At 35.9% G+C, this 22,074-nt stretch overlaps 1 protein-coding gene across 7 annotated transcripts in view; it reads left to right on the plus strand.

Moving 5' to 3' along the window:
• The window catches only part of MAP2K5 (mitogen-activated protein kinase kinase 5), a 260,308-nt gene that overhangs the window by 111,836 nt on the left and 126,398 nt on the right, over nucleotides 1-22,074 (plus strand). For all 7 annotated transcript variants that reach the window (XR_010137177.1, XM_063716193.1, XM_054531617.2 and 4 more), the window contains 2 exons: nucleotides 2,989-3,050; nucleotides 8,998-9,046. Coding sequence is in view for 6 of the 7 variants with exons in the window: in XM_063716193.1 (XP_063572263.1) it covers nucleotides 2,989-3,050; nucleotides 8,998-9,046 (111 nt within the window). In the remaining variant the exon portion in view is untranslated. The remainder of the gene's footprint in view (nucleotides 1-2,988; nucleotides 3,051-8,997; nucleotides 9,047-22,074) is intronic.

Raw genomic sequence — 22,074 nt, forward strand, 5'->3', positions numbered from 1 at the left:
GTTTCTGATGAGTAATCAGCTCTTGTTCTTTTTGAGGATTATTTGTAATTGAAATGTCACTTCTCTTGCTGCTTTCAAGATTTCTTTTTGTCTTTGGCTATGGATAGTTTGATAATAATGTTTATAGATATAGATCTCTTTTAGTTTATCCTATATGAAGTATACTGAGCTTCTTGGATATGTAGATTCACTTTTTAAAATCAAATTTAGGAAGTTTGGGGTCATTGTTTTCTGAAATATTCTTTCCACTCCTTTCCTTTCCTTTTCTCTTCTCTTTCTGATCTCCCATTATGCATATGTCCGTATGCTGGATGGTATTTTACAGGTCTCTGAGAATGTGTTCATTTTTCTTCATTTTCTTTTCTTTTCATCATTACACTGGATAATCTCCATTGACCTATCTTTACCTCCCTTGATTCTTTCTTCTGCTGTCTCAAATATGCTGTTGATCCTCTAAAAATTTTCATTTCAGTTATTATACTTTTCAACTTCAGAATTTCTATTTGGTTACATATGACTTCAGGGAACAAAGTGACAGATCACAGAGAACAAACCAGTAACTTTGGAATCACGAGCAAAAAGTTCAAACCTACCGAGCCACAGATGAGTTTCTAAATGCCTTGAATACCACCATCCCAGCTAAAATTAAATTCTGTCTATTTGCATCATAGTAGTATCACATCGCATGAGACTTTTTAAACTGCAAAAAGTTCACGTGTGATTCTCAAGCTATGTCACGTCATGGGGAAACCTTTTAAATTTTTTTTTTTTTTTTTTTTTGAGACAGGGTCTTACTCTGTCACCCAGGATATAGTGCAGTGGCACAGTCTCTGCTCACTGCAACCTTCACCTCCCAGGTTCAAGCAATTCTCCTGCCTCAGCCTCCTGAGTAGCTGGGACTACAGAGTAGTGTACACCACTTTGCCCATCTAATTTTTATATTTTTGGTAGAGATGGGGTTTTGCCATGTCTCCTAGGCTGGTCTCAAACTCCTGACCTCAAGTGATCCTCCTGCCTTGGCCTCCCAAAGTGCTGGGATTACAGGTGTGAGCCACCGTGCCTGGCCACCTTTTAAATCTTTAACTTCTGAAACTTCAAAGGTTCAGGTCTTCTCTGAGCTCTGCCATCAGCTGACTCATGGCTTTAGCTAGAACATTCACATCACTGGGACTGTTTTTCCCACCTGTCAAGTAAAGTTGCTGGACTGATCTTTAATGTCCTTTCCTGTCCTAATGTTTGATAGGTCTAACAGTTGCCATTTTTGATAGATCTGTAGAATAGAAATGATAATAAAACAGAGAAAAATTAAACCAACCCCTTCTGCCATTTTTAACGTGATAAGAATTACTGAATTGCAGAAAAAGAACTCATCAAACTTAACAGGAACTCTTAATCCTGAGTGGATCTGCTACATCATTTTTTCACCTATGACGTTTATCTCTAATGGACATGAAAAGGACAAAATGAATCAGTGATGGCACAGAGCCAGCTGTGTAGATTTAGCCATATGGATAGTTAAGGAAAGCAGGTCTAACTGAGGTTAAAAACCAGTGAACTACCTCAAAATTAGATTCCTTTTTGGCTTCTTCTACTCATAATAGTGGTAAGGTAATCTTTGTTTTTTAGGTTTAGCTTGTTGAAATCATTGTCCATTTAGTTAATTAAGCCCTGATTTATATCCTTGGTAAAAGTAAATCTCCTCTTAGAAGTTGTTACTTGTACATGTGGATGGGTTTTCACCTTCTAGTTTTGAGCCATTCGGGTCATTCCCTTCATAAGGGATTGGTCCAGTAAGCTGCATTTGTCAGTCTTCCAAATACCAGCATGTAAAACTTGATCTTTTTTATTCTGTTTATCCTTGGTACTGCCAATTTATCTGAAAGATCAATGAGAACATAAAATGCTTTTCTACTGTACTCTCACTTTTATTACATCTATAATAAAATTGTCATTTTGGTAAATAAGGGTGGTTCAGTTCATATCAGAAGTGTCTTTTTTTCATTATCTTCCCAGTAGCACTGAGCGCCAAAGTGTAATGTTTAGTTACACAGTGGTTTCTCAGTTTGTTGTTCAAATCTGCAAACTACAAGCAAAGTTTAACTAAGAGTGATCATTTTTCTCTATCTGCTTTAAATGGGATAAATATAAAGCCAGTAGCCATATATATATATATGCATGTGTCTATATGCATATATATATGTATACTTGCATACATGTTTGTATATGAATACATAATTTTTTACAGATAAAAATATTTTCTCTGATGTTTAGCTTTATGAAAATTTGACATATGAAAATATTCACATTTGCATTTCAAAAGAATGACATACTTCATGTTTAGTACCTTATGAGGCATACTTATAAATCATCCAGTAATAAAGCATTAAATAAGAATTTTTAGCCTCTGATAGGAAAAAATATTTGTCAAATACTCTGGAATACAATTTTTTTATAGAACTGAAAGACTGTATACCTCAATTTGACTCTTAAAGAAAGGTTATTACATATTGTTAAAATAGATCTCATAATCATATCATTAATGAGCAAAGTAGTCATTCTCTGCATATATTCCAGCTTTTGTTGGATTAATATGAAAATTCTAAGATATTACCCTGGTTTACATTTGAGAAAAACTGTTACAAAAGGCAGGCAACTAAATGTAATTGTCATATTGATCTTTATAATTTTGTGTATGTATATAAGTTTACATAAAGTGTAGTTTCTTAGCTTGCCCTTGACTAGTTTCTTTCAGTTTTTCATGTATGTGACTATACACTTCAGAATAAAATGGAAATATCTAGTTATACTTCATCAGGAAGTATGATTATGTTATAGATAACATTGGACTAAAAACAAGTTTTATACTATACATCCAGTGCGTGGTGTAGGAAGTGTAAAAACGTATTCTCACAGTGAATACACAGGAGAAGCCCAGTGCATTGTTCTGTTAATTTTATTTGTAGTAACATGGCATGTTTTTCTCTACAGGGGGATCTTTGGATGTATATAGGAAAATGCCAGAACATGTCCTTGGAAGAATTGCAGTAGCAGTAAGTATATGGCTTCAGTGTTAGGAAATTTGAGTGATTTAATCCTTCTGATCAAGCTCATTCTTCTTATATTCTCAATGTTTTTTCTTGTTCTTCAATCCCAGTTGGCTCCCAAGACCTTCTTGACTTTCTCCTGTTTTGTTCTTCTTTTCATAGACCAGCCCACCCACCATGACAACATAGTCACACGCTTATGTGCTCCAACCTGTTCTAGTTTCATGTGTTTGCAGGGACCTTGGTGTTCTTGTTGACTCGTAAAATTCCCAACTTCTTCTTAAAAAAAAAATGCTTTTTTTTGTTTTGTTTTTACATTTTGTAGTTATGATTAGCATATGATTAGCAAATACTTAAAAAGTCTGAGTTGTTAAAGCAGTCTATGAGAAAATATTAATTTGTTAAGAACAAAGTAGTATTAGTAAAGATTTTTTGCAGTCTTTTTATGTTCTTGGTTTTTAATTTTTTCATCAACTACATCTAGAAATTTATTCCCTTTGTGATTTAAAGCAGTTTTCCCATATTCTTGTATTTTCTCTATGCACTAATATACTGATGAAATATATAAACTAAACATTACTATAATGTTCTCATAAGTTCCATATTTCACATTTATAATAATGTAGGTTAAACAGTGTCTAAGAGAAGTCATGGGGTGGTGTAATAGTAAACAATTGCTAAACTAAAGGCACTATGTTAACTTCAGTGGTTTAATGCAGAACAAAGTGATTGTACCATGTACCATTTAATTAAATGGCTGATTTTCACATTCATTATACATCAAACTGACAACTCAAATTCTTTAATCCAACATGGACACTTATTTAGTCTTAGTTCATTGTAATTCACAGCTTTCCTTTTTTCTTTCTAATTATTAGTGTGAACTGCCCTGGATGATGAGAACTTTCTTTTCTGATGCTATTGCTGCTAAGTAGCTTCTCATCTACATGTGCAGGTAGATGAGTATGAAATTTGAGTACTTAAATCACTATTTTAGATGAAAATAAAAATGTTTCATTTCCTGTTCTAATCCCAGGAGACAATGAATGCTTTGTGGCTTTTGGCAGTTCTTGGCTGTAAAGTTTAATAACATGTATAATAAAGGGCAAAAAAAGACAAGGATACCAATTGAAAAAGAAAAAAGTATACAACTTCTATATACTCATTTATCTATGGAACTTGGCAAAAATAGAAGTCTGCCATCTTCAGTAGAGAAGCATGTTCTTCCTGAACTTCATAAATCTTATTTCCCTCTTGTTTAGGGCATCCACACAAGGCCACCTATCTTTTCAATTCTACCGGAATAGGAAGACTGTTGAAGTGAATAGAGTCAGCAGAAAAAATAATTCAGCATCAAATACAGGGCTTGCCTATTAAGTGAATGAAAATATGACACAAATTATTTTAGTGAAAGGCATTAAAGTAAGAGCTACTCTGAAGGATTGTTTATGTTTGCCCTTACATTTTTTTTAATTAGGGGTTTCCCCCCTAAATATGTGTCCAATTTCTCCAGCTTTTATGGCTCATCAGGTCATAGTAATGAAAACTACTTACAGCTGGAGTAGAAGAAATGCTTTTAATAATTTTGCCCTTTGTCTGCCACAGAGATGATCACCTCCATGCTAAATTCTGCAGGAGCCTGGGTTTGTATAATGCCTCCAAAGTGTATTTTTTTTTGTATGTATCCTGAGCAGGCTACAAATTTGGATTATCATTTGTTGCAGCTGACAAACACCAGATTGGCCCATGGCTAATACCTGGCACCAGGAGGGTTGTACTAGTCAAAATAAGACTAGCAAATTGATGGGCTGTGGGCTATGGTGTGTAAACTAAATATTCCCATAGTCTGATTGTGTTCCCAGTATCCTTGGTCATCTCTCTGAAAGTGTACTGAAGACGGCATCAACATCTTTCCCTTGAGTTCCCTCATTGAGGCCAAGAAAGCACAAGGGTGCTATTGCCAAGTCAAAAGCAATAGAATCAGAAAGAGAGAGTAGGGAAATAGGTGTATATTGAATACTTCCTGTGCCAATCACTGTTGCATGCTTTCTATACAAATATTATGTCATTTAGCCTTTACAGCCACCTTGTAAAGTGTGGATTATTGAACATACTCTGTGCACATGCAAGATGAGGTTTGGAAAAGTTAACCAGCTTGCCCAGAGTTATCATCTAATTAGTCAGTACAAATTTGAACACAGGGCTGTCTGACACCAGACCCCTTGCTTTCTCCATGTGTTTTCCTAACAGAATGAGAAAAAAAAATAGAGGCAGGAGTGGAAGAAAGAGCTAGGCTAAAAAATAAAAAAAAACAGACTTATGAATGAGGGAATAATGGAGCAACACAATTGCTTCAGATTCTTTTCATGTCTTTAGGTATCTCTCTTTTCCCAAATTAACTTTATTTTCCAGGATCTAATAATCTGGCATGCAAGGCAGGTTCATAGGTCCACAGTTCATTACAGCATGGACCTCTGTCGACCTCTGTGATATGTTATTCAAATTTTCTTTTGTAAAATGTATGGCAAGAGAGTTTTGTTTTTTTTTTTCCCAAAGGAATTTATATATACCTGATTTCAGCCTTCCAACTTACTCAGTGGCTCAGTGGTTTTTCTCTACTATCCATTTGAATCTGGTCTTCTATAAAGAGGAATGCCTTTCTGCCTTTCCCTGCCACCTAACACATTCTATTTTTCTTCTCATTTCTGAAGCAGTGACATTGCGTGCTGTATTTTGAGTGCTAATGTTGATTGAAGTTGTCCCTGAAAGGAGGTGCACTTGACATGTCAAGGAGCGAGTGATTGACAACAGATATAAGTACTTTTAGTGTCAAGGCTTTGTCAAGTCATTATTGTGAAACCCAGCCTACTGAATACCAATAATATCCTTTAGATTTTCAGTTCACAGATGTCTAGCTCCTTTTTCACCAGAATTTACATGTTTCTAAAGGAAAATGTAGTGTATTTTGACAAAGAATAGGAATATTTTCTTTTTGAATCTCTAACAAAATGAATAATTTTAGCAAATATTATAACATCAGTATTTGTTTTACTTTTTTCTACCTGACAATCAGAATATATTGGATTGCCTTCCCCTACATGTTTTCTGAAAATTCATTTTGTATGGAACCAATTTTTAGTGGTGAGCTATCTTTAATGGGTAGTTTTTATAACATGCAGCTAAGCTTCTAAGTTGAAAATTTTAACCCTTCTTCCTCAGAATGGAGATGATCACCTCCATGCTAAATAAGATGACCTCCTCCTATTACTCAAAGAGAAAATTGTTTTCATTATGGATGTTAATTTTTATAAACATTTAAAGAAATATTTTTGTTATATTTGCTTCCGTGATAAAATTATCATTATTAATATTTTGATATTTTCTTTCTGTATTGTCTTCCTGTCCAGAATACATGTGTTTTATTGTAATGCCAGTTATTTCCAAACTCTGGAACAAGTCATTTGCTATAAAAATGTATGCTGTTCTCTTAGAACAGACAAACATATACTAGAATTGATGAATCTATGTTAGCAAATCTTTCAGGAGCACATTGCACCCTTTGAGAACAATTAAAATATGTTAACCTCTGCTCAGTATTAATTGATATAGATTTTGTCTTCTAGATCTTTAGTATTTGGAAATTGGCTTTCTCCCATTGCATTTCTTATTTCACAGTTGCTCTTAGGCTTCCTTCATCAACTAGAATTCTTGCATATTTAGCCCCTAACCTCTTCTTACCATTTTCAAGATATGTAAACCACTCATTTACTTCTCATGGGTAATGGTAGGTTTTCTTGTTCTTATAGTCGTGACTTACCCAGAATTCTCTATAGTGATGAATACTTTTAAATCTTACAGTAAATTTTGACTAATAGTGATTTGTTCAGTGTATCTGGTGTCTAATTTTGAATAGTCAACCTTGAAATTGGTAAGTTCACGCTCATGTGCATATAGGGTCAATGGTTATGAATAAAACATGTGCATTTCCTTTTACAGCAATTTATACATAAAGACTTTTTAAGTTTTTAATGGTGACCACTGATTAAATTTTCCACATAGAAGGTAGTACTTGTAACCCATATACTTAGGGTCATGGAAACATCTTTTTTTCAGTATCTCATTCAACTAATTATTCTTAACTCAGGCTATGAGAGTGAAAAATGCAAATCTAATTCAGATGTTTGTATTTTCTCATTTTATTTCCTTGACCTGCCCTTTTAATACCTTGCCTTGTCAACATATATGCTTTGCATCAGCCAGACTGGCTTATGAGGACCATCTTGATATACTTCGTTCTTTCCTGCCCCAATATACTTTATAAATTTGGGGGGAACTTTTTATTTTGAGATTATTTTAAACTTACAGAAAAGTTGTGAGACTAATACAAAAAGTTCCCACAGATGCTTCACCCATATTCCCCAGTTGTTAACAGTTTACCATATTTGGTTAAAAATCTATAAATGTATTTTTTCCTGAAACATTTGAGAATAAGTTACAGATATTACGGCCTTTATCCCAAAATATGTTAGGTGTCTATTTCCTAAGAACAAACACATTATCTTACATAATCACTGATTAAAATCAGGAAACTAGTATCGATACAATACTATTATCTACTCAACAGCCCTTATTCAAATTTCACCAATTGTCCATTAATACCCTGTATAGACAAAAGAAAAAAAATTCTGGTCCTACTCCAGTCTAGGATTATTCACTGCATTTGGTTGTCATGTCTCTCTAATGCCTCAGTGTTTGTCTTTCATGACTTTGATATTTTGGAAGAGTACATTGCCCCAGTACTTTGATTATATATTTTTACCTTGACCTAAACACTTCCTTTTCTTTTTTTCATTTAAGTTAAATCCGTTACTCAAGCTGTAACACCTTAGTAAGCCTTTCTGACTCCTGATGGGAAAAGCAGTTTCTATTCTACCCACTGCCTTATTTCATTAGTTAACTTTTTAAAAATGTCTCTCCAGGCCAGGCATGGTGACTCCCACCTGTAGTCCCAGGGATTTGGGAGGCCGAGGCAGGAAGATCCCTTGAGGCCAGGAGTTCAAGACCAGCCTTGACAACAAAACAAGATCACATCTCTACAAAAAATATTTTAAAATTAGCAGGGTATGGTGGTGTGCACCTGTAGTCCCACCTACTCAGGAGGCTGAGGTGGGAGGATTGTTTGATCCCAGGAATTTGAGGTTACAGTGTGCTATGATTGCACCATTGCACTCCAGCCTGGGCAACAGAGTGAGATCCTGTCTGAGAAGAAAAGTTTTTCCTTGATCATAAGTGTCATGACTTCAAAAAAAGTTCTACACACAGAAGTATAGAAAATTAAGAAAGCCATTTTCCCTTTTTCCTGTCTCTCTCCTTGCCTGGCTTAGCATCATTATGAATTCAGCATAGGTACTTCCAGATTATTTTATATACACATGCACTTATTTCTTTCATTTGGAGTACCTTATCTTCAGAAGATTATAAACTCATTAAAGGTAGGAACCTGTGGTTTTGCAATTGGTTTTCCCGCAAAGCCTCACACAGAAATGGGAGGTGTTCAGTAAATGCTTACTGATTGACAGAGTTTTAAAGGAAGAGTTAGGCCAGGTGTGGTGGCTTACGCCTGTAATCCTAGCACTTTGGGAGGCTGAGGCAGGAGGATCACTTAAGCCCAGGAGTTCAAGACCAGCTTAGGCAACATTAGTGAGAAAAATAGCCAGGCATGGTGGTACACACCTGTGGTCCCAGCTCCTCAGGCAGCTGAGGTGGAAGGATTGCTTGAGCCCAGGACGTCAAGGCTACAGTGAGCAGTGATTGTACCCCACAGCACTTCAGCCTAGGTGACAGGGTGACACCCTGTCTCAAAAAAAAAATATGTTGAATGTATTTAAATATGGAAAGTTCCTTATAAAAACCATAATTGATAATTGTACTGTTTTCTTTTTCCTAAATTTAGGTTGTTAAAGGCCTTACTTATTTGTGGAGTTTAAAGATTTTACATAGAGGTATGTGCTGGGCTTATAAGCTTGGACTTAATTTGGGGTGGGGTTGGGTCTCTCCAGATACCTTGATTTTTAAAGTAAGTGTTCTGACATTTAAGCCAGCTGATACATCTGGTACTCAAAAAGATGGCTGCTCTATAAATGTTATTTTTCTTGTTTTCTCCATCAACTGCTCTCATTTAGATTATAAACTTGGTAGTGTGTTTTTGTGAATCACCTTTGTCAAACTTGTAAAAAGATATTTCATAGTATTTGAAAATAACAGGATCTTGTTTGTCTTACTTAACTCTTGTTAATGCAAAACCTTTGCTTTCTGTACAATTACATCCTTCCTTCTATTAACATTTCAGATAGCATCACACACTGTTCCTTAAGAGATTGCTTCACATACCTGGAAAGAAAAACTTTATTTTTAATTTTTTTAAAGATGGGGTCTTGCTCTGTTGGCCAGGTTGGTGTTAAACCCCTAGCCTCAAGCAGTCCTCTTACCTTGGCCTCCCAGAGTGCTAGGATTCAGGCGGGAGCCACCTCGCCTGGCCAAAAGTAAAACTTTAAATAAGATATTGGTGAAAGCATCAGGAATAGTCCCCTTGTCTAGTAACAGAACACATGAGAGAATAATCAGATAACTGTTGAATATTGCAAAAGGAATCTCCTTTTGTTTTTTTAACGTTCCCAAAATATCTGAATTCATTTGGAGCAAATTATTAAGTAAGAGACTATAACAAAGCAACTTCAAGGCCTAGTGTTACTAACAGTGCTGTTTAATTTTACACATCTGCTCATCTTAGCTGTATGTACATTTGGGGAATGGAACAGCATACACATTAGATGTGACTAAAGGAAAGTTTTTCCTTTTAAGGATATAAACTGTGAGATGGAGAAAACAACTGATATTTTCAACTGTGATGTCATATCTGTCACTAAGGGTTGTTTTCTTTTGTGGTGGTTTTAATATCCTGGTGATTCCACGTTTCTTCTGAAATCCTCCTTTTTAATGAGGGTATCTAGATTTTGACAAATAAAATAGTCAGGTTTTTGAAGGTATTTATACTGACTAAATGGAATCATAAACTAGATTTATTTTTAAAGCCAGTCCACTCCATTTCTAGAGTATAGTTGGTGTGAAAGGTAGGTGTAGGGAGTGAGTTTTGTTAGTGTTACTTTCTCTGGGTATAAATAAGTGTGTAAACAAATTTGGTGGATGAAAAAAAATTGAACATTTTTGACTACCAAGAGTAAGAGATAACAGTATTTAATATGATATAACTTATATTGCTTCTATTCCCTGTACTTCTACCTCTCCACACCCAGCAACTGGTAAAGTGGTGATAGCCATTTTAATAAGAATTAACCCAATGGTCAGTTCTAAAAATTTTATTGATTTTTTAAAAAATGGACATCTATCCATTTGACAAAAGAACTAAAGGAAAAACATCCATTCTTAATAGTAAAGCTTTCTTTAAAAGGACAGTGCCATGGAAATTCGAGTGTTGTTAGAAAGTGAGTGTTAGGATCATCGTGTACTCTGGGCATACAGGTTAATTCTGGCTTGTAATGAAATCCCTCTCTAGCTATAACTTTGTGCAAGGAATCTTAGTAGTGCAAAGAACTATAGTGGATAGGGAAACACGTTTTAGTTATTCTGCCATTATCTTGATTTTTCTTCTTTAAAATTAGAAATCATGCTGATAAGTTGATGTACCTTTCGTATTCCTGTATCTAAATTTTTTTATTTTAATTTTTACTCTGGGTTTGGGAGAAATAACTAAATTTTTCATTTGAAATGGGATCTTGATAGACATGTTTCAGATGGATTTGTCTGGATCTAAAAATAATGCCTAGGGTCAGATTCTCACTATAACCACTTTATGATCACTGTGGCCAAGCTTGGTTGACCAGAGCCTCTCAGAAGCCAGTAGGTCCTTCTTTTCATCCCTGGTTGCAACTTGGGCTAAGAAGGGGCTCTTTCGTTAGTGACGGACAAGGGCTCCAGTGGTTTGACTGATGGAGAGCATAGAGGTTTCAAAAGGGAATCCTGGGCCTGTACTTATTTTTTCAGTTGGTGCTGGCCAGTCCAATTCCTACGGAGAGTAGCCTGCTATAAAATGCCACCTGTTGTGAGAAGAAGATATCTGTTGGGGACACAGTAGGAACAGTGGTAGAGGGCTGACAAGTCCTTTCAAGGAAATTCAGTGAATGAGTGTGCACCTACATCTGTCTCAATGGAAAGACTAACGAATTGCAGTGCAGATGAACAGTTATGTCCCAGTAGTTATGGCCACTCAACTACAGAAATAAATATCCTGTGGTAATACACCTCATTAAATATATTCATATTTAGCTTTTGAGTTTCCCAGCTATTCATGGAAACTTTTACCTTCTGGACTTAAAAGCATGTGTTTTTACTGAAGCGTCAAAGAAGCCAGGTGTCCCTGAAGACTTTTGTAAAGCTTTGTAATGAGAAATTTACCTTAGATTGAGTAGTTGTTAACTTAATATTTTAGAGGTTTTGTCCATATTTAATAACTTGGAGTCCATAAAAATAAGATTAAAGATGCCTTTTTATTTACCAAAAAGCTATTTCTTCTTGATTAAAAAATTGTAGCTTTTTAGATCAGTTCAATCAGGCAATTAAAGATCAGAGCTTTTAAGTTCAGCTAAGGCAATTAAATAGGTAATATACTTGTTTATGCACTTTTGCTATATAAGCTCATTGCTGTTCCTTCTTAAAAGCACATGTACTCATTTTTGCTTTCTCTAAATGATGATGGGAATTCTAGCTGAACATGTGTCACATTGTCAAATCAAAAACGGGTCCTTCTGCAGGGGCTGGGGGAGCCTGGTTTAGGCATTGTGAGAGGACAGTGAAAAGAAGATGGTGAAAGAGAAATACTAATGAGTGATCTATACCTCTTCCTCCTTTGTCTTGGTCTAAGTACCTGTGTTGTTCTCTGATCATCATTTTCTAATGCTCTTCTTAAAAACCAGAGTAGAAAAAAAAAAAGAAATTGCTTTGTACTTATGGGCACAAATTTCAAAAGATTAAGAAATGGAGATCTGTTCAGTATCTAATGAGAAAAGAGAACAAACTATTTCTCGCATTTATATGACCTCCTTGGAATACAGTGGTCCTGGATTTTAGATATAGAAAGTGTATATATAAATAGTATATTACAGAATTTATTAAACGTAGTTAATGGCTTCCAAACAAACTCTTGAAAACCTGGAGTCTCTCCCGTAGTTTATATCCAGTGAGGACTGTAGAGTAGAATGAAATCTGAGCAATAAGCAGTGGCAAACCACTCATCCCATGAGGCTTGTTAGTCTGGTAAAAGTTAGTTTATTTGATGGTATATTATGTTAACTGGAAATTGTTTTGGAAATTGAAGCACAGCTGTTGCTATTCATAATGGATCATCAAATGTTATATTCAATCAGTTGTTACTGTTGTTTATTTTGCTCTTTTTAAGATTTGGTTGAGGTATATGTGCAGGGACTTTATAAACTATTGAATGCCAAGAATGTGGCATGTTTTTATTATAACCATGAATTAATCACTTTATTCAGTTAATAAGAATACACCACTCCAAAACCAAGCCAGGGAGAGAGTTTATTGTACTTTATATTACTGATTCAAAAATTATGAAAATCTTTTCTCTAAAGTAAACCAAACGTGTGATAATTCCACATGAGGACATAATTATTAAAAATGTTTGAAATGCCCACCAAATTAACTACTGTGGAAAAGTTGTCTTTATTAAAAGGCATATGTGAGAGCACTGTAAGCATAGCATGTGCTGACTATGGGTAAAAAACAAAGAAAATGAATAGTGAGAAAATCTGTTAGGCCAGATCCGACATTACAGGAAACATCGCAGCTTCACTTCAAAACATACATCGCCACTAATGAGGTGAGAGCCCTGCATATTAATAAACCTACAGCTCCAGTCGTAGCCATCATTACCCACATCAAACATAAATACAAGATTAACACCTATGCCATTTCTTTGGAAGATGTGAGAATGCCCTGGTAGTAACTGCTCTCTCTTTCCCTGAGGATAAAAAATAGAAATGCAGTGGTAATGAGCATAGAACTTAGATTAAGAAAATAAAATTGGCAATCATTCTGGGGCCATCTTACACAGATGCAGAAGTTTATAGAAGAAAAAAAAAACTTATATAGTTGGTGTGCCAGGAGTTTTTTTGTATATATGAGCCTGGTTAGTTTCATTTATTTTCTCCAATAGGAGAACTTTTAAAAAATACATTTTTGCAGAAATAATTGTAGGCAAATGCTGGCCAGATAGATTTGTGTTTAAAGAAACTAAGCCTTGTAGTTTCAGTATACATGTTACAAATTTTATTTTCTACCCTTGGCTTTTCTCTTTTATAAATCTGGCCTCACACAGACTTTCCAATTAGTGCTACCTTAGATACCAAAGCCAGTGTTAGTTTGATCATTCAGCAACTATTTATTTTATACCTACTACATTCTAGGCACTGTTCACAGTACTTGAAACACATCAATACGTGAAACAAAAGATTTCTATGATCATAGAACTCATATTCTAGCAGTGATAGAGTGGGTTAGGAAACGTTTCTTAATAATATACACAATAAATAAGTAAAATACAGAGTGTGTTAGAGGGTTGTTAATAATAGAGAAGAAAAAGTAGATTGAGCTTAGGGGAGGCAAAGGGTAGGTTGCATATTAATCAAAGAAACCTCATAGGGAAGATGAGTTTGGAAGGAAGGCTTGAAAGGGGAGAGTTACTAGTCAAGTAGATATATGAGAAACAGAGTAGACACCACAGGATGTGCCCAGAGTGTTAGTGGAACAGCAAAGAGGCCAGCGTGTCTGTATCTGAGTGTGGGGGACAAGAGTAGAATCAGCTGTTAGGAAAATGTTTTGGTAATTCAGGTAAGTTTCAGGGGCCCAGATCAGGGAGATAGTTATAAAGATTGGGAGAAGTGGTGATTCTGGATATATTTTAAATGTAGAGTCGATAGAATTTCCTGATGGATTGCTTGTGACTTTTAAGAGAAAGAGAGGCGTCAAGGTTGCTTAAATTGTTAACAGTTTAGTATGCTAAAAATACTTCTTGCTACTTTCTTTCCCTGAAAAGAGATAACAACAAAAAACCTGATAATATGAAGTGCTGACAAGAATACAGAGCAATTAGAATTCTCATACATTGCTCGTAGAAATATAAAATGGTACAGCTGCTTTGAAAAATAGTTTGGCAATTTCTTGCAACGTGATTTGGCAGTCTTCTTCCTAGATATTTACCCAAGAGAAAGGAAAACATGTGTCCACACAAAAACTTTAGGCAACTCTTTATAGTGGCTTTATTCATAATAACTCCAAACTGGAAACAACCCAAATGTCTTTCAGCTGGTAATTGGAAAAACAGACTGTAATACATCCACAGAGTGGAATATTACTCAGCAATACAACAAGCTACTGATACATGTAACAACATGGGTGAATATCAGATACTTCATGTTAAATGAAGGAGGCTGACTCAAAGTGTTACCAGCTGTGTGATTCCACTTATATGACATTCTGGAAAAGGCAGAATACATACATGGAAAAAGCAAAATACAATTTTCCATCCTGGCTTTATCTGACATTCCCAATTCAGTCCTACTGACTGACTGCCTCACTGGGTGACCCCAGAAAGGCAGATCACTCTTGTTCTCTTTGCCTCTGTTCCCTCATATATACTATGAAAGAGTAGCTGGATGATCACTCAGATTTCTTCAAGAGCTAAGGTTCTGGGTTCTGTGATTTCGTGACTGAAGGAAGTGTGACATGTTGATAAGGTGGGGAACAAAGCAAATCAGAGAGACATAAAAGAAAAGAAAGAGAAAAGGGAGGGGAGAATTTCCAAGAGTAGATTTTGTGATGAAAATAATAACAATAATGACTATTAAGCGTGTACTCTGTACCAGGCACTGTTGTAGGTGCTTAATGTATATAAATTATTTAAGGTATTCATTCAAAGTGGGAAATTCTAGGAAATATGAAATGTTTTAGAACTGAAGATAAGAGACTAAAGTATAAAACAAATAATTGAAAATTAAAGCCGTGTGCCTTAGCTAAGAAAATGTTGCTTTCTAAACCAGACTGATGTTATCAACTCAAAAGGCATCTTTATGGGAAACTGTTTTTAAAGTATCAGGGACACTGAAAATGAAGTATTATAATTAATAAGGAATTATAATAAGGATATGTAAAGTCACAACTTGGATGGAAAGCAAGAACATGTTTTTTTTAAAAAAAATCTTTTTATTGTGAAATAATTGTAGATCCACAGGAAGTTGCAAAAAAATGCACAAGACAGTCCCATCTAAGGGCATCCTTTTTAAGGAAGGAATTTTGAAGAAAATGGGAAGGTGAGAGGGTAACAGTTCAAAATAGTGTAGGCAGGTAAATGTTATATATTTGATATTGTCCTTTAAGTGAAATCAGTATAAATTTTAAGATTAAAAATGTTATAAGAATATTTGTAATATATTCCAAAATTATTTTGTTATATTTATTAAATGGGAAAGGAGAAATGGTTTGGTAGAGGTAAGACGTTTGAATTCCTTAGGAAAGAAATTTCGATGTCAAGGTGGTAGTTAAAATAGTATGTTAGTGTGTGTAAAAGTTGGGATTTGTGGCAAAAATAAATTAGGAAATGACTATTTTCTGGATAAAGTGATTCTTAAACAAAAGAATTCTTGGAAAGTATTGCTATCAATAGAAAACTAACCTGATTAATTTTTAATGATTTATTAAAAGATATAATTTGCATAAAGCTTTGTAACAATCTTTTTTTTTTTGCAGAGATCTACATAGTTTGTGCTTAACTATACATTATAGTGAATTTTGAAATAACCTATGACATATTTTTGCTTTCTGGAGGATCAGACAGTTTTTGTTTGTTTGTTTGTTTTTTTGAAACAGAGTCTCAGTCTGCCGCCCAGGCTGGAGTGCAGTGGCACAATCTCGGCTCACTGCAACCTCCACCTCCCAGGTTCAAATGATTCTCCTGCCTCAGCCTTCCAAGTAGCTGGGACTACACGCATGTGCCTCCATGCCCGGCTAATTTTTGTATTTTTAGTACAGACGGGGTTTCACCGTGTTAGCCAGGCTGGTCTCGATCTCCTGACCTTGTGATCCACCCGTCTCGGCCTCCCAAAGTGCTGGGATTACAGGCGTGAGCCACCGTGCCCTGCCCCAAACACTTTTTTAAAAGAACTGGTTAGTGTTTGAGTAACCCAAGTCAATTTAAAACGAGTCATTCCCAGTAGGTTTTATTTTGCCATGTGTAATGATGAGAGAGCTAGTATGTGCGTACTTCCTTCCCTGAGCTCTCAGGCTGTTTAATCAGATGGATCTGGAAGGAGGCATTTATGTTATACAAGTGCTAGTGTTGAGAGCACAGTTAACACCTTATCTCCTGTGTAAAAATCATTTCCATATTGTCCTTTAAATGTAATAAATATTAATCACATCCAGCACTATAGTAGATTATAACTTGTGGATGTGTATGTTTTTGAAAAGAAAAAAAAGACTTAGCCCATTAACAGGGTAAACAAACTATGACTCTAGATTGTTGGTTTTTCTCCAGCTCTGACACTATCCACACAAATGAACATCTCGAGAAATTAAGCCTCTTTCCCCATATTGATCATTCATTCTATTTACCTTGGGTGATCACAGGGTATTTCTGTATTTGTAGTATGTTGTGATTTTCAAGAGACAAGAAATGCTACGTGTCTTAGAAGTATTCTTTTAAAAGAATATGTGCCTAGAATATATAAAGAACTCTCAAAACTCAATGGTAGAAAAACAAACAATCCAATTAGAAAATGGGCAAAGACATGAAGAGACATTCCACTGAAGAGTATACACAGATGGCAAATAAGCACATGAAAAAGATGTTCAATATCATTAGCCTTTAGGGAAATGCAAATTAAACCCACCATGAGATATTACTATATACCTATCAGAATGGCTAAAATAAAAAATAGTAACAATAGCAAATGAGGATGCAGAAAAATTAGATCACTAATACATTGCCGATAGGAATGTAAAATGATACAGCCCCACTGCTGACATTTAAAAAAAAAAGAAAGCTAGACATGCCACTACTGTATGACCCAGCAATTGCATTCCTGGGCATTTATCCCAGAGAAATGAAGACTTCTGTTCACACAAAAACCTGTATGCAAGTGTTTATTGCAGCTCTATTCATCATAGCCAAAAACTGGAAACAACTCAGATGTCCTTCAACAGGTGAATGGTTAAGCAAGCTGTGGGCATTCATACCATGGATTACTGCTCAGCAATAGAAAGGAGCGAACTGTTGATGCACACAACCTGGATGAATCTTCAGATCATTATGCTGAGTGAAAAAGCCAGTCACAAAGGTTACATAGTGTATGATTCCATTTGTATAATATTCTTGAGATGACAAAATTATAGAAATGGAGAGAGCACGTTAGTGGTTACCAGGGGCTGAGAGGATGGGAGACAGAGGGAATGTTTACAATGGAGCAAGATGAGGAATCCTCATGGTGATGGAAATGTTCGCCATCTTGACCATCAGTGTCAATACCCTGGTTGTGATACTATACTACAATTTTATAAGATGTTACCATTAGGGGAAACTGGGTGGAGGGTACACAGGATGTCTCTGTATTATTTCTTACCATTGTAAATGTAAACTTTGAGATAACTATGTAAATCTATAGTTATCTCAAAATTAAAAGCTTAATGTAAACAACAAAAAAAGAATTATCATCTTTCTATAGTTACCTGTATTCAGAAGGTCAGTTTAATCAGAGAAGGTTGTCCTGGACTTAGTTTTTCTCTCTCCCCTGCTTCTGTGGTAGGATTTGATCATAGGCAGAGTCATCCCTTATAGGAAATCAGTAAGAGGCAAATTACCCTCTTCCATTCTGAAAATGAGTATCAATGGAAGCCTTAGAGGAGAAATAAGGAAAGATGTCATGTGTCATTCAAGGAACAAATGGAAATGGAAGAGGGCAGTTATTTCCCCAGTCCCCACCTCTAAAAGTCTTCTGCCTTGCAGGGGATTGGGATTTGAAGCAGATTGTGTGATCGTTGTGTGTTTTGGCTCACCAGTCTTTATAGTATCCATTAGGGTAAACTTCTGTCCAGCCACCCAGCAAGATGCCCCCAGTGTGTGGATGAATGTTTGATTCACCAAGCCCCACAGTTAGCTCTGATCATTGCTTTGTCTCTGACACAAACCTGAAGTTTAGGAGCTTATCAGAGGGAGAGAGAGCACCTGTATGACGAATGACAGGGTCATTTCTGTTGGTAGAGGAATTTATGGCATTGATTGTATGCCAGTGGATATTTGTTGGATGAATACATTGAATCATAATTTTCTGAGGACAGTGTTTTTCTCCTGGAACTTTTTAAAATGTGGCTAAATTGGAAGTCATCTTTTGTTCCCCTTTCTCGTATTAAAGTAAGAGATTTATCCTTGGGACATTTTGCCAAGCAGAATGGACAGACAGCTTTAGCAGTTGGAAGAGCTCTCTATGTCTCTTCCTTTCTCTAAAGGCATGGTTGAAGGTGATCAGCACCATAGAAATCAAATCTACTCTTTTGGTGGTGGAAGATTAAGTTCCTTCTGGATTGGGTACAATCATAATGATAACAATATTAATCATTTTGCTAATATCATTTATTGAGTACCTTGTATGTGCTACTGTGTTAGCTCTCTTGTATGTATAATTTTATTTAATTGTTATAATAACTTTGTGAGGAGGTATCATTGTATCTCCATTCTTAGGTGAAGCAATCAAGGCTCAAGCAGCCTAAAAAACTTGCTTAGTTATAGGAAAAGTCATAGGAAAAAGCCATAGGAAAGTGGTTGGTGGCCTAATGGAAAAGCTCTAGTTTTAGGATCAGACCCAGATTTAAGTTCTGGTTCTTCCTCTTAATTCATCTTAGCTATGTGACCTTGGGTCAGCTTCTTAACTTCTTTGAGGTCATAGCGTTGTACCTGGCATATAACAGCTATTATTATGTCAAATAATTATTTCTCAAGAAAAGAAGCAAGAGGTTAAGTGAGAGGGAATAGTTAGAATGTTCCTCACACTTTCCTATTAACATCTCCTTTTCTTAGAAAATTGGCCTGTGAGTATAAAGAACTTAAAACATCTGGGCTATTTTCTTTGTGAACTTCCCAAGATCACCCAACTATTCACTGCCAAAGCTGGGATAATCCATCCTATTAGTTCCAATAAGATTTAGCTCATAAACATAATGCAGTTTGTTAAGGCTTAAGAGCTTTACTAGTCGAAGCCTCTAGTTTTGTGTCCTTGGGCAAGTAATTTCATTAATTTGAACCTCAATTTCCTCCTCTGTAAAATGGGGTTAATAATAGTACCTATCTCAAGGGTTATAATGAGAATTAAATGAGGTAATGCATATGATAATAATGCACTTAGCCCAGTTCCTGGCATATATTAAGTGCCAAGTAAGTGTTATCTACTATAATGTTTTGTTATTTCTTTAAAACAAATTACCAGGATTAGTCTTCTGGACACACCGCTCCAAGTCAAGTCTGCTGTCTTACATCTTATTTATGCATATAATGTGGTATTCCTTTGTTTTCTTTCCTTTTTCCCCAAAAAGGTTTTATAGTCAAGAGGAGTCTTAACAGTCAGTAGTATCTTAGACTTGGGGAAGTAGGTTGTGCAGGAACACATTCCTCCAGACCTGGCTTTTCCTAAACACTGACCACAATGTGTACACATCACAGGTGGGAATCTAAGATTCACCACTTTAGAAGGAAATCTCTTTTACTTACTATGAAAGGATTAAGAGAGGGATAATTGAGAAGCTCAGGCCCTTTTGCCCTTGTTATTAATCTTGTAAATGCCCCAGGTCCCCTGCCTTTATTGAAGAAGGAAAGGGCACGTTTGTTGCCTCCATTCTGAACCGAATCATGAGACTCTAGGCAATAACTGCCATTGAGGATGGCTGATTATGCTGTTTAATTTTATTTAAGGCCTTTGCAAGAATATTTGGATGACCTACCCTTTATTATGTGATGGAGTCATTAGAATAACTTTTATATTGCATTGTGGTTTTCTCTTAAGTATGTTCCCGTTGTGCACAGATGAATTTGTAATGCAGAATGTCAGCATAGTTTATATTTAATTGTACCTGCTGTTCCCATTCATTAGAATGCAGTCCCCAAGAAATAACTAGATAGATATATTGGTTTTTTTTCTTTTCATAAGACAATTAAACATAATGAAAGAGCATTGCTGAAGATCCCAGGCACAGTGCTAGGAGAGGTTACTAGGAGTGGAGACCTGCTAATGCGCCCTCTGGCTCCTGGTAAACTGAGAGTGGCTTCCTGGTATTCACACAGTGTAATTGCTTTATAGGGGGAAAAAGTTGAAGAGAAGTTTATTTCTGCCTCCGTTATCATCCCACAACAGCCACATGCCACATTTAAAAATGTTTCCGTAACAATTGTACCATGCCCATTTCTAAGAGCATTCAGTGAGACATGTAAAAGTTCAGAGCAAATTGAATGTTTTAAGTATGAAACAAAAACCAAAAGGAGGTAGAAGTTGGAGATACCAACAGCACCTGATGTGAATAGGTCACAACAAAAAGGGAATCCTCAATTGGTATGGTTTTTCTTTTCTGACAAAAGAAATCATATAGCTGATACAAAATCACAATTTTCTTTAGAACTGATCTTACACCAGACGCAGTGGCTCATGCCTGTAATCCCAACACTTTGGGAAGCCGAGGCGGTAGGATCATGAGGTCAGGAGTTTGAGACCAGCCTGGCCAATATGGAGAAACCCCATCTCTACTAAAAATACAAAAATTAGTGGGGCATGGTGGCGAGCACCTGTAGTCCCAGCTACTCAGGAGGCTGAGGCAGGAGAATCGCTTGCACCCGAGAGTCGGAGGTTGCAGTGAGGTGAGATTGTGCCGCTGCACTCGAGCCTGGCAACCGAGTGAGACTCCATCTCAAAAAAAATAAAATAAAATAAAAAAGAACTAATCTTACCAGGAAATTGCCACTTGGGTCCCTATACAAAGCACATTTAGTAACTCCAACTGTAGTTTTGTGAAGGAGCTTTTATTTGTTTTGAACAGCCCCCTCGGCACCCAGCCAGATCCTAGCCAAGGGTAACCTCCCACCCTGACCCCTGATTGTGCTGGGGGCAGGGTCTGGGCAGTGGGCGGAGGATCCCTTTTGTGAAGATGTCTGGAAAGCACATGCTGTTGAGGCTCTGGCCTTTATTAGCAAGCTTCTGCTTGATGTTGTTTATGTGGGTTGTTTAATGGCTAATTGATGCAGAATGTGTAAAGATACAGTTTCCTGCATGAGGCAGTTATGGGTGGCAACATGGGTTGTCTCAACATGATACCAATTTCCACAGTCAATTTGGTCAATTCAGTGGGGGGAAAAAAAAATCAGTCCAGCCTGAAAATCAGAGCAGTTACTTGCGGTTATTGAGGCAACTATGGTTGGTGGATCAAATTTTTCATGTTTGAATCAGTTGTTTTTACATTTTATACACATAGCCTTAGTCATTTTTGGAAATAATCTTAAATACACAAAAGTAACATTTTAAAATTAATATCTTTCTTTAAATGTTTGTAATCACAGTTTATCAGGCCTAGTGCATATCAGTTCTAAGAGGAAATAACCATTTTACCATTGATATATAGTATATTATATGTAATTAACTGATCTTTCATACTTTGTTATAGGGTAAGAGAGTGACCACAGTGACCACAAAAGCACCTGCAGAAACTATGGATTATCAGTTTATTTATTAGTAATTAGTAATGGTAATGAGAAATCAAGTTGTGTTTTGAGGTTGATTTTTTAAAACAGCTTTATTGATATATAATTTCCATGCCTTAAAATTCACTTACTTAATTCAGTGATTTTTAGTAAGTTTATAAAGTTGTGCAACCATAACCATAATCCAGTTTTAGAACATTTTCATCACCC

Source organism: Pongo abelii, chromosome 16, assembly GCF_028885655.2.
Source record: "Pongo abelii isolate AG06213 chromosome 16, NHGRI_mPonAbe1-v2.0_pri, whole genome shotgun sequence".
In the NCBI taxonomy this organism is placed as follows: Eukaryota; Metazoa; Chordata; class Mammalia; order Primates; family Hominidae; genus Pongo; species Pongo abelii.